The sequence below is a fragment of the Larus michahellis genome, chromosome 1, assembly GCF_964199755.1.
Source record: "Larus michahellis chromosome 1, bLarMic1.1, whole genome shotgun sequence".
Classification (NCBI taxonomy): domain Eukaryota; kingdom Metazoa; phylum Chordata; class Aves; order Charadriiformes; family Laridae; genus Larus; species Larus michahellis.
In genome coordinates this window covers 155,662,058-155,679,495 of record NC_133896.1, presented here as the reverse complement: position 1 = coordinate 155,679,495, position 17,438 = coordinate 155,662,058, and the positions used below count along the sequence as shown (strand labels likewise).

Here is a 17,438-nt window from a genome sequence, read left to right as displayed (position 1 = left end):
GCGGATGTGATTCCCACTGGCAATGTCTTTATTACTTGCCATGAAAGTACATTGATCTCTCTTTAACCAGTGACCAAATAGGAAGAGTAACACACTTAATTCTGACTGCGTACTGCACTGAAACCTCAGGTATGTGTTGAGTGAGAGTTGCTCTATGCAAAAGCAGACATATGTGTCGCTGGAGTGGTGTGCAGCTGCCTTTGCTATGACCTTAAACTCAGCCCTCAGGAGCACTGCTGTGCCTGCAGGGACCCCCATATGACAAAACCTTGTGCTCGAGACAGAGCATGGCCCAAAGCAGTAACCAGCCAGGGTTAAACCATGACAGCCCCCCAGCTGCTGCGAGGCAGAGAAGCTCAGTGCCAGCAACAAGAGCTGCCAGACCTTGTCATGGCCTGTGGGACTGCCAGGCATGGGGTATCAATCATCTCTATAGCCCTCCTTCCACCCCAATAATTTATACACACAGAAAGAGGAAAAACAGGCACCCACCAAATCCATTCAACCACACTTCTCTCTCCTGAGCAAGGTACCTATTGAAGGAAAAGGTTTTGGCTGGGAAAACGCAAGCCTCTCTAAGCACTAGGCTGCAGCAAGGAGAGAAGATGCTGAGGCCATTATTTCTGCCCTCAAAGGGAAGACACACTGTCCTTCCTCCTGGGCTAGGAAAAGGGAAGAAAAAAGACACAACAGGAAAACATGCCTGTAAATTCCTTATTCATCTGCTGACGTAGAAGCAGATTAGAGAAAAGGGATCAAGGAGATCACCATCAAGAAACATGCCACCATGCTTTACTTTCCCCACCATCCTCAAGCCACACAGGGCTTGAACCAGTAGTGCTCTCCCTCCTTCTGCAGGGTTCCTTTCTTCTCGAGAAACAGTAACACAAGGCAGAGTTGCCTCTTCCTTCAGTGCCATCCCTTTAGCCACAGGGCAAGAGGAGAATATCTCCAGCATGAGTCCAGCGTGACCACTGCCTGAATGTTCTGGCGCCTCTCCTGCTTTGTTCCAAGGTTTCCAGAAAAATTCTGTTATGGAAAAATTGTATTATGGAAACCTCTCTCATGAAATTTCCTGTCAAATTGATTCAATTGTGTCTAAACAGATCAGAAGACTTCAAAGTTAGACTTAGAGCAGGACACTCCCTCCAGCCTTATTTAAAACCAAGGCTAATATTATTAACCTTGTTTATGGAGTACCTAGTGCTGCTTTGTCATAAAATTATAACTTAATAAAATAATTACATAAATTGAGGGACAACCAGGAGGTAGAGGAGGTTGCTTACACAAAGCCCCACGTTCCTCACCTCATGATTTTGATGTGAATGGCTTGGAGTGCAGTTCAACAGCAGCATCGCCTGCAGAGTACCTGCGGGTGAGGGTTGCTGCCCTGGTCATGTTTTCCTGCAGTGAGTGTGAGTTGCCACATGTCCCCCTTTCCCATTTTCCCACTTTCTGCCCTGTATCAGCATGTTCATGTGGCTATGCAGGAAATGGGATGACGGAACAGATATGACTGGAAAGCAAAAAAGCAACAACAACTTAAATGAGTAGCTTTCAACAGGGTGAGTCCCCGGATCCATCTCAGCATGCAAACACATGTCCGGTAATCCTGAAACAAGGAAGGCAGAAGGAAAGTGTTGTCACAGATGAGGCAAAAGCAGCAGCCCTTGCTTTTGTCAGAATAAAATAACACCAGTATCACACCCAAAAATGGCGCAACAGAACATAAAATAAACTATGGTTGATTTACTTTGTAAAAGAACAAAGTAAGCAAAACCAAGGATGTATGTAATTTCTTCTACAGGGTAGACTAAACACAAAAGGGTGAGCCTTCAAGAATCCTGTGTGTTCTAGAGAAAATCTGGAAAAGATGGAGATCCCCAAATTAATTCTAACTATTTCCCTCTGTTTCTGATTTTTGTTTTTAATTTGCTTGTACTGATTCCTCCTCTAGCCTTTTGAACTTGGTTTTCTCAATGTTCAGCTCTAACACCTAACAAAATGTTATGGGATTTAAGACTTAACTCAAACATCTGGTTTTGGCATAGCTAATGACATTTTTAGGCTAAAAATCAACTTCACATGTTATTTTTGTTGTTTGAAGTATGCATTCAGCACATACATGCACTCCCGGGTCTCTTTGTGCCTAGAATAAAGACAGTTTGACCGTTCCAGGAGCTGCCACAATAAGAAGTAAGGAAAGAGGTAAAAACAGTTCATAGCTTCACCCTATCAGGAAACTATTTGTTTGAAATTTCAAGAAACTATTTCTTTAAATTACTCCTCTTTGAGAGCTTAAACAATCAACCTTATCCATGTTTTGTGACTCTTCACCATGGCAGAATAATATTTATGTAACGTCTTCTGAAAACAGAAACTAGAGGAGGATGTAACAGGCACCCCCCATCAAATAATTCACAGCGTCCCTGACATCAACTGTCCATCCTGTCCCTCCAATGGAGGTCATCCCACCCACCACAGGCATAGCAAAGGATAACATGTGCTTCCACCTCCTCCAGCTCCTTTCACAGGCTGGGATTTTAATACTGGACTCACTTTTCTTTGTCACTCCCAGCACCAGGACTGTGACTCACGCATGGAAACATTTTACTCTCTGCTCGGATGGCTGTGACCGACAGCAAAGGGGCAGAGAAGACAGCCAGTTTGCCAGGGGCATCTCCCAAAGTCCTCGCACCTTCCCTCCGTGGCTACATTTGGATTGAAGATCTCCACTCTTGGAGTTTTACAGCACCAGGAAAGGTCCCCAAGAAGGAAACTAATTAAGATGTGCAGCATAGACTAACAAGGACACCAGGAAACAAAATAAAGAATGCCTGTGTGAGAAATAATGAAATCCTCTAGGATTTTATTTTTAATTAACTGCTAGATAAATCGTGTATCTGTTGACATATAGCTTCTTAATATACATTCATGCATTAGCTCTAGGTAAGTGAGACGGAAAGATACTTTCTTTTCAAAAGGAAAAAGATCCCAGGAATTCAGCACTGCTGAAGCAATCTTTAGAAGCTGTCAGAGGTGATCAATGGCTGGAAAAGACAAAAGCCCTGTTCTCCTGCCTCCTCTAGAGAGAGCAGATTACTGATGATGTGCTCTAGAGCTGCCCCAGGGCCCTGGGATAGTGGCTACGCTCAATGGGGAATGCTAATTTCTAGCCCTTGGACTTCAACAACTGCGCAGTTGCTGAAACATTTCACTCCGATGGTTGAGTGCTATGAGGATGCTGAGCTCTGCTGGGAACTCCAGAATGTTTGTTGTCAATCTCACAGGCAAAAGCTAGTCCTAAGTAATGTGCTATTTATGTAATTGGTCCTTCTAAACAGATAAAAGGCCAAGGGACCCATGCTTTGCCTGAGGTATTTTTCCACTAGAAACATTGCAGAACCACATGAACATCTACTTTCTTTTTTTGTGTGGAAGAGACTTCCTCAACACCCATGGCAGGCCTCAGCTATCCCAGGAGCAGATCAAAGAAGTAATGGGTAGTAACAAGTGCAGCTAAGCCTCCCCAAGATTTGCTGTACGTGCCTAAGCATTGCCAAAAGCTTATTCATTCAGGGCACCTTGTTGCTTCTGAAAGACACAGCAGTTTTAAGGTTCCCTAACAAAATCAGAACAAACATTGTCAGGTAGATGACAGACAGGTACTTTTGGAAATTGATAAATATTGCCTATAACGTCAAAGAACTGACTTGAACATAGATATTTTTTGATGGTGAAATGGCAGGTTTTATGTGCAATGAGCATTGTGGGCCTTCACACCATGCAGAGCACAGACTCACAGTCTGAGCCACCACAGAAGGCAAGGAGTAGTTCCCCCTCCCTGAGGCTGGAGCTGGCAGCCCTGCCTTCCCCTCCTAATCAATGAAAAGAAACAGGCTCTTCTACAAGTAGGCTCATCTGACATGTTTTAGATGTCTCCCTTAAGCAGCAATGCCTATTCATCTCCCTACGAGCACCTGGTCATCCTCTTGATGGTAAGGGGGAATCCAGACAGTTAGGTCAGATGTAGAGATCTAACTGCTGTTGGTCAGATGAACTGTACCTAGAGACCTGCAAGGTCTTGTGAAGGATTTGGAAGAGTATTTCCCAGTTCAAAAGCGCTACTGGGGGCAGAACCGCTGTCCTGTTGCTGCTGCTGCTTCTTGGTGTGACCCGCCAGAAGGATTGCACGTCAGCAGATGTGTCTCTTCACTCACCATCCGACTGCAAATTTAGACATTTAAAAGAGTGGAATAAAAAAAGATGAAAGGACAGTAAAAAGAAATAAAACACTAAAATGGATGAAAATATCAAGCAAGATGCAACAGTTTGCGAAGACATTTTGTTCTCTCTGTCCAGAGAAATTGGAGGTTCATCGCTAGTGCTTGTTTTGTAAGAAAGCAGCCCCAGCACCATAACAAGAGAACATCAACTTTGAGGCAGAACCCAAAACAGCACAGAAATAACAGAAATGAGGCAGAATTGCACCCAGGGCTGGAAAACATGTATTCAAGCACAAGCATAGCTCAGGAGAGTTGGATGCAAAGGGAAGGGCCGTGTGCTGATAGCATGGGGAAGTGGCAGCACGTGCAAAAAGCAGGTGAGTCCCCAGTCAGTTTGTACTGGGAAGGATGACCAACAAGATTTTGCAGAGGAAGTGCTGGAAGTCCTTGAGTGGATTGTGGCTAGAGATCAAAGTCTTGTCAGTCCATCTTACTAAGGTACCTAACTTGCACTTCAATTTTTGGCACCTAGGAGGCAGTGCGTCAAAAATGCCTCATACAGATATGAAAATTCTATATATGCTTTTGGAAGACTCAGGAGATGGGTTTATTTGCCAAGGTTCTGTGCTTAAGCTGGCTGGGCTGGAAACCTTTGATAAATAACCCTAGAGAGTTACTTTTATAAAATAAAATAAAATCTAGGAAATTCAGTTGTTACTCATAATGGGGGGTGGGCGGGGAAGATATTCCTGAATATGACAGCTGGCCAATTTCTGGTTGAACAGTCCCTGAAATAATAAGAGGTGATAACAGTTTGGATGTGGTTTCGATTAATAGAAAGATTAGTCATAACATATAAATCTGAATAACTTAATTATGAGTTCATTCGTGGGAAAGCAGGCAGGAGGACAAGCAAGAGAAGACCTGTAACTAAAACTGTCAGTTCCCCAAAGGCAAATTTTCACAACCTACGGCTATGTCTAAATTTACACTCTGGCTCTCCCTGCGGCTCACCACAGGTCTCATGACTGTCTGGGCTGGAGGATGACTCAAATGTGACAGCGCTCCCACCTACCTCTGTATGCAGGCTTCCCCTCTGCGGCGCCCACCCGAGATGAACTTTGGAGGAACGCGCTCCCTGATGCAGAAACCAGAAAGCAATTCTGCATTGACTTGTCCACAAACAGCCTGAGGGAGTGAGTGATTAGAAAAGGTCTACGGAGCCGAGGAGCTCAGCTAATCTAACATGGCGGGAAAACCTGGCATTTAAGTCAAAAGGTGTCAATGCAGCTCAATTTCGTATCCTGAAGACGGAGGAAAGTCTTACAGAACTTGCATGAACGATCACCTCATGAAGGATGCTAGAAATTAACAGAAAACTTAAAATAAGTCACTCAAAATTTTTAAAAAATTTTTTTGCCCAAAGTCATGCTAATTTACATTTTACATAAGAAATTAAATCAAAGATCAAAAGGTTCTTTATTTATATAAGCAAAACAGAAAATAAGAAATTGAGCTGTTATGCAGAAAAGATGGGCCACAGATTCAAAATAATGTGTATATATAATTATATATATTTTATGTTCAATCTTCTCCCTTCTGACTGCTAATACTCTTAGTTTTCCTGCTTGACATCATAGTTATTTGAAGTTCTTTAAATTATTTTATTTTGTGTGCGCGTAACAGTACTTTAAATCAATAATTTTTATTCATGGATTGATGTGAAAGTAGTAGTAGGTGTATAGGTTCTTGCTGAGGTCCCTCTTGCAGCCTACAACACAAATTGTGCATGTTTTAGTTTCAATTTGAAACATGGGAACTGTATTTTGTACTCCATTCACGTAGAAATCTGATACCAAAAAGTATCTTGGAATATTCTACAATATTCTATGCAAGAGGAAAACAAGTAGGATCAACTTTTTAAAAACTACGAAGGTGCAGGAATGAAAGTCTTAAAACAATGTAATTACAAAATTTGAAAATGCATATCAATAAAGCTTTTCAACAGAAATTGGCTGAACACCTCTTAGAGATTACAGCTTTACAAGGTTCTTATTCCATTTTAATCTGACACACAAAAGGAGAGAGAACAGAAAAAAATCAATTCTGATGTTAATGGGTATAATTCTTAACTCATTAGTGTTACACCTACTTACTACTGGGATGAATTTGCTCCTCTGAGATTTAGTAAGTAAGCTTTTCTAAAATCATCTACATTAGTTTCCTACCCACCTTTCAAAAGCCTCCATTTTTATTAGCATTAAATGATACCAGCAAGGCTTAAATGAACCATTTTGACAGTCCTTAAAAACAGAGCTCATATGTTCTTTTTTGGAAAAGGCACCAAATAAACATTGTTATCTAATGACTGTCTAATGATCCTTTTTTTTTTTTTTTTTGGAAGGATTTCATAAAGGATACTCTGAAAGGTACAGAGTATGTTGCCACAGAGACCACACATATATAAATGACGGGTCAGACATCAAGGTTGAATTCATTATGAGAGTCCCATCCCTATGGGACCCATCTGTCCTGCAGCTGAAGGGAGGAATCAAACAGATTGAGGAGAGAGAAAACATGGACAAGAAGCAGACAGGGCAAGAATTATTCGTTGATGTTGTTGAAAATGGTCAAAACATCTAGTAGAGCTACAAATACACACATGCACACATCTGAGTTTTCAAGAATGTAGCTGTGATGACAGACACTGGGGACACCAGGCTATTTGGAAATGGCTAAGATGGGAATCTGCATATAGAGAAAAAAAGTACAAAATCTGCCAAACAGATCGAATGGCAGGCTGGAGGCCGCACCACCAGGAAAATGCCGAAGAACCCCAAAGTCAAGCAGGTCTATAGGCTGGGCTATGGGAAAGGCTTTGCTCTCTTCAGGGTGGTTCCCCCCATCTCCTCCTGGAAACCTCCACATCTTCAGATTAACTGAACACACACCCCCCCCGCCCCCCTACCTCCCCCCCCCACACCCCCAACCATTTGCATTATCTGCAAGGTTACCCTCAGCAAAGTACATAGTTATACAGTTATGGACAAATTCTGCTGGGAAGATGGGTCTCTGTGACACTATTCAACGACCACAGCTGGGATCCTGGTAAATGCGCTCAGGTTCCCCTGCACGGGTTAAGCTGTTTTAGGATGATTGGTAGATCCAGTGGCACAGCACAAAATCGTTAAATGCGGTGCTCTGCTCTGCAAAGCTAATTTTGGAATGAAAAATCATTGTTTTCTTTAAGAAATGCATTTGGCTTTGGCTTTTATTTTATTTTTTTCGTTTTTGGCTGAACTCTTTTTAAACACTGACTTGCAAGAATTCTTTTCCCCTGGGTCTCCGGGGAGTCCTGTGGATCGATGCTGCAGGGCACCGAAACCACCAGTTCTGCCCATTCTCCTCCTCCCTCTTTCTCCTAGACCTCCTTTCCACCTTTTTCTCTTTTTGACTGTGAAGAACAGGAGAAGATACCCATTACCCTGCTTCACTGCTCTGTAAAAAGAATTTTAAAACTCCTAATATTACTTAATCACAGCTTTCAGTGTCCCTGCTGCCATAAAACATTATAACAATGGGCTGGCACTTCATCAATTGTAATTTGCTGATATTACAGTCACAGTAGCGCTCAACATAATTGCCTTGCTCTACCATTGACTCGTAAGGCTTCTTGATCTCGGTCAATACTTCTTTGCATCGGGGGTTGCAGTCAGAAATTTTGGTCTAACAGCTCAGCTTTATGAATTTCCAGTTCCTGCCTGCCGAAGCAGGATGTGTCCCTCCAATGCTCGGCACACCATTGCCCTCAGATTTCATTCCCAGACACTTAAATCTATTAGGACACACTTTATTCTTCATTATTCTCAATTTTACACATAGTAGCACAACACTTACAACTTCCAAACACAGGCAATAACAGCAGTTATTAAGAATGAAGGAGCTAGCTTGAAGACAGTAAAATAAATTTAGTTAGGACTTTGAATTCCTTGCAGGTCCAGAACTCCTCCCAGCAAGAATATGACTTCAAACCATACGGATTATTAATAAGATGTTTATTTCAGGAGAGAAGGCACCTTGAGAATCTATTTGATTATGTTGTGTTTTTTCTGTAGACAAATTAAAACATAAATTATCAGCCCAAATGACTTCTACTGGAGACGAAGGACAGCAACAAAATAAGAAAAAAAAAATAGTGCAAACTCTACCTGACAGAACATACTGTGCGTGACTCATTCTGTAAAAGTCACCATTGTGAGCTGCAAGTATTTATTCCCTATATGACTGTAGCTTCTCTGAGGCTGGGACAGGAAAAAGCCTCTCTGCAGAGAGCTGTCAGACACAGCAGGTGTGTAAGCACCCTTGCTGGACACTTGTAGGGAATAAAGCATAAAATCCATGTCACGTTACACTTATATGGCTCATAATGCTGAGACACAGACTTTCTACAACGCTGCAGGGAGCAGATATATTTTGATGTCTTCGGCTAGTTTTTTGTGCCACTGCTTTGTGACACCACAGTCTGGCTCTAAAAGTTGCCCTCCCAGGCTTCCCTTAGAGAAGTGGACCACTCTCAAATTCAGTAAGCACAGGGTGGAAAGAAAACGAAGGAGCCTAGGGAGACATTGGGCCGGCTGACAAGCCCAAGCTCTGGGAGGCCTCTGGGGTCCTGATGAGGAATTTGCCGATGGCCCAGCGGGGCTGTGGTACACCCCTCCTTCCCACCCCGCTGCGGTCCGTGTGTGCAAGCCCTTTGTAACAGAGCACTTGCAAAAAGCCTTTCTTGCAAGCATCCATGTCAGGGGCATGGCAGAACATCGCCAGGACCAGCTCCCACCAAAGGGGATTCTATTCCCTGTTTGTAGCTCTGGCATGCTCAGCTCTAAGATCCTTGAAGTGACCGGCTTGTTTCCTAACGCTCTGGCTGCTGTAGCAAGGGTAAGAGCTCTTGCCTGGGCCGTGGGAACAGCTGGGGACATTAGTGCCTGCCCTTAAAGACGGGCTCCGGGCTGGAATTCGCTCCATCCAGAGTGCAGGGCTTTGGATGCCATGTGAAATCCCACGCACATCGACCATCGGCTCACACAAGTGGAAGGCTACTGTGAGAGTTAAGCTTTGCTTATTCTGCACATTTTGCCAAGATTTTGAAAACCGCTTAATGGACTTGGACAGACTCAAGGAGTGTTTTTAGAATCAAGTACTACTTGTTTAATGGGTTTATTTTATAAACATTGGCACCGAGATTTTCAGAACTTCTTTGGGATTTGGCTTGCTGATTCCTCTTAATTTTTAATGTGAAGTAACATGTGAAGCTGGCAACAGCAACATAATTGTATAACTCCAACAGTTGCATAAGCTCATCTCATATTCAGAACAAGACCTCCGTCCACCAGGATGTGGAAGAAATAGGTGGCTGATGTTTCTGTCTGGAGGATCATTTCCCTTTGGCTTCACAAACCATGGCACAAGTATTATGCCCATGTCACCCAACTATCTCATTGGAAAAGGCCTTTCAAGCCTCCAGATTCCAAATTTATACAAATATATATATGTGTGCATATATATGCAAATATATGCATAATTGTATATAAAGTTGTATTTATTTTATATATATTGTGTGTCTGTGTATGAAAGTATATGCACACACATATTCCGACTTGCATTCTTCTCCCTTGGTGCTGGTTGCCTGGCTGTTTGCATCTCTTCAGAAACTTCCAAAATTGTTCTCACTCTGCACAGAGAAGCTACCTCTTGCTTCTCTGTGGCCACCCGGGACGTGATAGTGCTTGGAGAACATTAGTGAGACAACATTGCATGTGTTCCCAACAGGCTGCTCCTCTGTGGCTTTGAACCGTTCACCCTACCAGAGCAGTAATTAGGGAACAGATACCTCGGGGTGAGAGAGGGATCGGGATGCTGTTTGGTCTGTAGGCAGTGCAAGCACTTACAGCCTGCAAGTGAAACTAGAGCTGGGGAAAGGTGGTGGGGTGACACGGTGGCTGGCTGCGCAGAGGTCCCCAATTCACTCTTTCTGCAGGAAAGTTCAGGATGGAAACATAGCATTCCCCGGGGGCAAGAAAGAGAAGGGAAAAAAGATGAAATCTGGGAGAAACACAGCTTTCTCATTTAATCACAACAAAACTGAAAATGTCTTACGCGTTCAGAATAGAGGAAAACTAGTCATTAACTTATGCGAGGCAGCTGGTTTCCCAATAATGGCTCCTACACATTCTGGTTTTAATATTATTGTTCTTGTCAACTGTGGGAATGCAATGTATATTAATGATGGTTTATTCCAAATTGGTCATTGTCGGAGTTAATAATTAGGTAGTCAGGCACTAATTGTCTCTATTTTGTCTCAAATCATTAACTAAGAAATCTGGAGAAGTAATTTCGGAGGCAGGCATCAGAGCCACACACAGCAGGGGAGGGTCCGCTGCGGGCACAAGAGACGCTTCACTCCGGAGAGCGGCACCAGAGTCAGGGCAATACTGCTCTGAGTACCAGGTGCAGAGTTGGCAGCACCTCGAAAAAATACATATGCCTGTGGTGCCCATCCATTCTTTGCTCCCCTGGTTCACCCATGAAGGAGGAAAGCTCCCCCAAAGGCACTATGTGGCACATGGACCATGGAGCATCTCCAGCGGGGTCACCACGGGCCATCACTGCGCACTGCAGCTCTTCTCCCGAGCGGCATCCAGCTGGATTAGCACCAGCAGGAGGATGCAGCAACGCGAAGAGGTGGCACAACGGGTCTGCTTGGAGGACATGAGGTCCCAGCATTTACCTGGTCTAGTGGGAGGTGTCCCTGCCCATGGCAGGGGTGTTGGAACGAGATGAGCTTTAAGGTCCCTTCCAACTCAAACCATTCTGTGATTCTATGGTTTACTCTGAAATAAGCCCCCTGTGGCAAAGACCGCAGGAAGGTGCTCAGGACAAGGATGGGTCTGGCGCACAGGGAATGAAAGACCTTGGGCACACAGGTGGAGCTGTGCGAGCTCCTGCTGGGACAGGGGACACCAACAGCACCTCTCCAAAGGTCTGTGCTTTCAGGGAATGGCTGAGCCCTCAACACTGCTCCCCACCTGCAGGCAGCACCCACCTCTCCTCGGGTGCTTGCAAGATACCCCGGCTGCAATCATCCTCCCCTGTTTTCCCTACATATTGTGGAGATTACACCAGAAATGCTACACAGGCAAGCCTTCAACAGCAGTTCAGGACATACATTTTGCTGGCCACTTTAAATTGAACTGAGTGTATCCTCATGATGCCTTCGGGGACAGCAACCAAAAAATTCCCTTTTCAGTTATTTCAGTATAATCTGTCGTTCTCATTTAAGAATTTTCAAGGTTATCCTGCCCTTGTGGGCACAAAAAACCCCACGAGACTCCAAGAGGAGCACCCACTACCCCCTGTTATGAACTTACCTCAACATAGAGGATAGGGAAAATGCCAATCTTGTCACCCAGCATTCCTTCTGCCCAGTTGTCATCTACCCTCCTGATGACCGTCAAAATTTCATCCTAAAATCAGAGATACACAAAATACGTTATCAGATTTTTTCAGTAGAAAGGGGCCAGTTTTTAGTTGAGAACTTAGGGAGAGAGTACACAGAAGAGGCCATAAGTCACGTAAAAATGTTCCCTGAATCCTGGCCCAGCGTCCCATGCCAGGCACCCCATCCAAAGTACATTGAAGCACCTTGCAGATGGGTGCAGCTCATGCTGGCTGCCATCATCTTCAAGGGCCTGGGTACAGTGGTTGGGAATAGGTAACTCCTGGCTTCATTGCAGGAACAGGGAGAATGTTTGACCCAGGAGGTCACCTCTAAGCCAAAGGAGAAAACTCTCTAGGATGAAGCTGCCCCTGTGCATCTGAGAGCCCATTGTGGCTCTTGGTTCCTCCAGAAGACAATTCAAAGGGAAGCATCAGAGGAGCACAGGTAGTCCTGGAAACACTTCCAGCAAGAAGCACAAGGTGCTCAGCAACTAGCCTACGCTGCCAATGCATGGAATGTCAGTTTTCCTTTTAAAAAAAAAAATATTAGGAGGTGAAAGTGCAAAGCAGGTAAAAAGGTAAGGATAACGTAATAAAGTTGCATTCAACTGATGGATCAACTTCTGTTTACATACAAGTTTGTTTTCTAAAACTAATGGCATTTTAATGCTATAGTTAATGTAAGGAATCTTACAAAAATCTTGACTGAAGATGAACTTTTTTTGTGATTATAAAACGGGATATTAAGCAAAGTGCAAATACGATTCATACTGCTCAAAGTTTCTTTTGACAGAGCTAAAACCTAGCACATACCAGTCATTACAAAAGCCCAGGTGACCAGAACTAAACCCTGAGTTTCCCCAGACTGAGCTGCCCAACTTGGACTTCTGCTACCACGTCTGTCTGCTGGGGCTGACATACTAAGCCCAGCCCTGAGCCAGCTCCGCTCGCTACAAAGGCTGGGGAAGGCAGCCCTCTCTGCAGGGCACCGCCTGGACGCTCACATCTTCTACGGCCAGAGGAAAGGAGTGGGCTGAGAGAAACTGCGAAGTGAAGTTTGCCGAGATGCTATTCATTCTCTCACGGCATCCCATCTTCCTCTGTTCCTGTGCAGAAATTTATAAAAAACAAACAAACAAATCTGCTTCCAGAAAGCTGAGACAGTTCCCTGCCATTCTCACTTTATTTCCACCACTCGCTTTAGGAAAATAAGAGCTGCACATGGTCTATCACCCTTGTGTAACAAGTTATCTATGTTAACTGCTGAGACGAGGGGAGCTTGTTTTTTGCAGACACTTCTCACACAGAAAAAAACCCCGCAAATTCCTGGTCCAGGATGTTCAGACCGTGGATTCACGTTGATAGAAAATGACCAGAACAGGAATGTCATGTACGTTGCAGTTTTTGAACATGTGCGTTTTGAACACGTGCACTTCGAAATAGTTTAAATATTTCCTTTGAATTATTCATCTGAATGATCCATTAGGGGAAAGCTCAGAGAAACAGCCACAGACTGAGTCCTTCAGCTATTTATTACAGCTGGAAGGATGCAAAAAGAATTTGTGCGTTTAATTTCCTGAAGGAACAGATAGCATTCCCTTCCAAAGCCCTGTCTGCACGGAACATTTTTGATCTGTGTGAAGAGCTGACAGTAATACATCTCTGCAAAGTTTCCACATGCTCTTACAAAAGACCGATTATCATAAATTTCAAATCTAGGTAAAGGGGGTAAATGAGGAAAATAAAAGACTGCATCGCTTCAAGAACCTGTTACGAGTGTTCCTACTTTCTGTATTTGTTTAGCTATTTTCTTAAAAGACTTTTTAAAAACCCAAAATGTGATGGATCTACACTTTCACTATATGTTTATGTGTATATATATATATAATCTTATGTGTGTATGTGCATACATATGCATATGCATGTATAAATGTATGGGTGTATATATATATTTGCACATATATATATACACACACACACACACATAAGATAAGGAATTAAGAAAAAAATGTTTAACTGTAAAACCCCAGAAGCGCTGGATTAGATTTTTTTAGAAGTACTGTGCAACCCCATCCCTGGAGCAGGTTGAACAGAGCAGGAAAGGTTTATCCTGCGTTGATCCTGCTCAAGGATGGAGCAGGGAACAAGTGACCTTTGAAGATCCCTTCTAACTTTACTATGAAATCTGGAAGCCTTTCCACACACTGATCTCAGTTTGGCTCTGTCAGGCCTGGCTGCAGAATGTGGTCATATATATGAGAAAATCAGATAGCTGCACATCCCAAGATATGCTGACATTCGAAATGTGTATCTTTGTGGGAGAGCAACGTGCAAATCCTTGAGAATGCTTTACATTACAGAATTCATTTTCAGAAGGGTGTTGAAAATCTCCAGGAATTACAGCAAATCCCCAATCATCTTTTGAAATTCCTTATTAATAGAAAGTTTCTTTGAATTCGCAGCCCACGACATCATTCTATACACTGGGCTGGTGAAAGCTTCAACATGAACTATTTTAGTACCTTAAATTAGTTGGATAGCCGTGCTACTTATAAATTCCTAGAAAGGTTCCCAAAAGGATCATGAATAGTAAAGAGCCACAGATCTCTTGGCATACCACTTCAACTTTCTGAACTTCACTGTTTCGCATGTACTAAATTGATTTCCAGGCAGCATAAAGGAATCCAAGCCTCAAATCTCATTTCAAAAGCCAATGGTATCCACTGTAGTTTGACAAAGATACCTTGTGCTCCTTTTATGCCTGTTGCTAAAGTCTCTAATTATTTGCTCTCTCCTACTTGCTCAAGTCTCTCTCTATTCATCAGGACCGGGCAGCCTTGCGACAGGCACGTGGGACCTGCAGTTCCAGTTTATAACCATTATCAGAGAGGAAGTCAAAGATAAATCACATAAAAAGCAATCTGATTGATGGAGAAATGAAGCCTTTTGCTGAGAAAACAGCACAAAATTGTGTCCAATAACAGTCATGATTCACAGCCTGATTTTTACTCTAGTCATTAACGGCCATTAACGAAGCAATACAAAGCAGATGCGCTTGCTATTCTGCAGAGATAACAACTCCATCTAGAGCACTGGGGACATCTCAGTGATGGCAGGATGGCACCGCACGGTGCTTGGTGCACCCGCCGCCGACACTTGCCAGCTGGCACGAGAATCCCAATCGCTGGCTACCGCCGGGACGGTCCCTCTGTCAACAGCAAATGCTGCCGGAATTGAGCGTGAAGGGGCTGGGATACCACTCCCCAGCTGGGAACCAGTATTGGATGTGACGGCTCCGAGACTGGCACAACATTTGTTAAATGCTGCTGTGGGCTGGGAACGAAAGCATTGGAAAATGAAGGAAATAGTTGAAGAGATTAAAAATGTGACAAGCAATAAAGCATTGAAATAGTTGATGCTACCTTGACAGGTTTGAGACTCACCTACCACTGGGACTCAGCCTTCAAAGGGCCAGGTGAACTCACGCATGCGAAGGGTGGTCAAACACCAAAACAAAAGTGTGGGCTGAATTTGGACTTAGTCTAAGGCTGGAGTAACTACACAAATAGACAACAGCGCAATTACTCCAGATTTGCACCCCGACAGCTGAGAGCAGAGCCCTCTTGCGCAAGGCTTGTATCAGAGAGCACATAACCCAAGAGAGGATGGGTTATTCTTTAAAACAGAGACAGCAAGAACCCAGGCTCAACTGGGGTATGACATAAGGAGACATCAGAAAGCTGAATTAAATGAGTATACCCCAAGGGCATGCAATGAGACTCCGTAGGCCACATGGCGATTTCAACCATGCTTGTGAACATCAGGATTAACGCATCTGAAGCTACGGGAGTTAAACTGGCGCAAAGCTGAGGCAAGGATGGACCCTGTCGTTACAGAGAGCAAAACAACTGCTGACTGACTGATTTGGCTGATCACTGCCAAACACTGAGGAAAAATACGTTAAGTCACAGATCTGTGATGCTTTATCTTCTTGTAGCCGCTGCAGAGGAGGGAACAGTGGCAGGCCCTATACTACTTTGGGAGGATGAGTTAGGGGAAGCAGTCCCCTTGGTGCAAGAGAGTGACAGGTTGGAGCTTTGTTTGTGGCACTGGATGCTCACGAATGAGGTTTCTCTGTCCCTCACAGTTTTATACTTACACATACAAAGTTATTGTATTTTATTTATCTTTGGCCTTTTATCTGGAGAGTGTCGTGCCTACAGGAGATGAAAATGGGTAAAGGGCAGAAGCCTTCTGCAACACTGATCAGGAAGATCAGTGTAAAGCAGACTTCACTTCCTTGCAGTGCACCTCTGGAAAAACTGGACGCTTTACTTTTGAAAAAAACCCAAAACCTAGTACGAGGAAAATTCAAATATCCTTCCTTTGTTTTCTTTTACTACGCTGGCAGATATTCTGACTGCATCGTAACAAAGGGGATGTGAAAAAGCAAGGACCAGCAAAAGAGCAACAAAACATAGTGATACAGAAGATCCCTATATTTGATTTCTCTTCTTGTAGTTTCTCTTCAGAGGAAAACTCTTCTTAATTATATGTTTATAAGGAAAATATAACTACCAGTGTTTGGTAGCATTAAATGCATTGGAGGACACAAAGAGGTTATATTAGTTTGTATAAACGGTATGCCAATGCAATCCCTCTACCTGAGGAAAGAACAAATAGCGTAAATGAAATTGCGATCAGGTCCAGCATCTTCAGATGCAAACTGAGACATTCAAATGATGAATATTGCTCCGAGTGACAAATCACATCTACGGCAACGCAGGGCTCGTGACTCTGTGCAGAGGAACTGACTGAATCAGCAGATGATCTCAAATCTGGGCTAAACAGGAACCTTCATCAGCGCAGGTGACAGCTAAAATTAGCATTGAGAAAACTGATGAAAACACGACGGTAAAGTCCTGAGATGAAAAATAGATTATTCACTGTCAGGGAGAACAATAGGCAAGACATAAAAACAGTTGCAAGGTGACAGTGCATGTAGTAGAAGGAGATAAAGAAGAAAATAGCAGTAGAAGAGAAACCAAACCCCCTTGGGGAAAACACAGTCATCAGGGATAAAAGGATGCAGACAGTAACACGAGGGGTGAAAAAAAGGAAAATTGAGGGATTGAGAGTCAAGCTATACAGCAGAAAGAAATGCTCCATGTGAGAATGACATTGGACAGCCGAGAAAATGAGAGCTATCAGTATACAAAGACAGTTATTGTAAGGGAGGTATACTGATATATGGCACCAAATACATCAAATACAAAAGTGTCTGGGCAAGGACCTGTTCTAACAAAGAAGGCTACAACTGCCTACCATACCTATTAAGTTTCTTAGATCAAGCAAACAATGAATATCTTAAGTGGCCGAGGAACACTGCTTCTCAGAAAAGTCACCATTGTACCTCCGGGCAAGCAGTGAGGAAAACAACGCGCCAGCAAATACATATTTACTGATAGGATCTCAGCGGTAATGTCTGGCTAAGTTTCTGTTTGTGCATGGCTTCTGCTTCTCACTAAGCAGCCCAATTTCTCGCAGAGATTCACAGCTCCGGGGAGGCTGGGTAGTCGCAGGGTTTGCAGTGTTTGCAATCAAACACTGCTTGCTACGGAGCAAAAGTGCTTACAAATCTTTTGTTAAATAAATATGAGGAAGGATACATTCTAGGAAATTGCGTTCTGCTGAGAAAAGTTGCGCGAGTGAAAA

The 17,438-nt window shown here is 43.4% G+C and overlaps 1 protein-coding gene across 2 annotated transcripts in view; it reads right to left on the bottom strand.

Moving 5' to 3' along the window:
• Positions 1–17,438, bottom strand: part of SH3RF3 (SH3 domain containing ring finger 3) — a 251,446-nt gene that overhangs the window by 74,290 nt on the left and 159,718 nt on the right. For both annotated transcript variants that reach the window (XM_074560610.1, XM_074560620.1), the window contains exon 3: positions 11,654–11,749. In XM_074560610.1, coding sequence (XP_074416711.1) covers positions 11,654–11,749 — 96 coding nt within the window. The remainder of the gene's footprint in view (positions 1–11,653; positions 11,750–17,438) is intronic.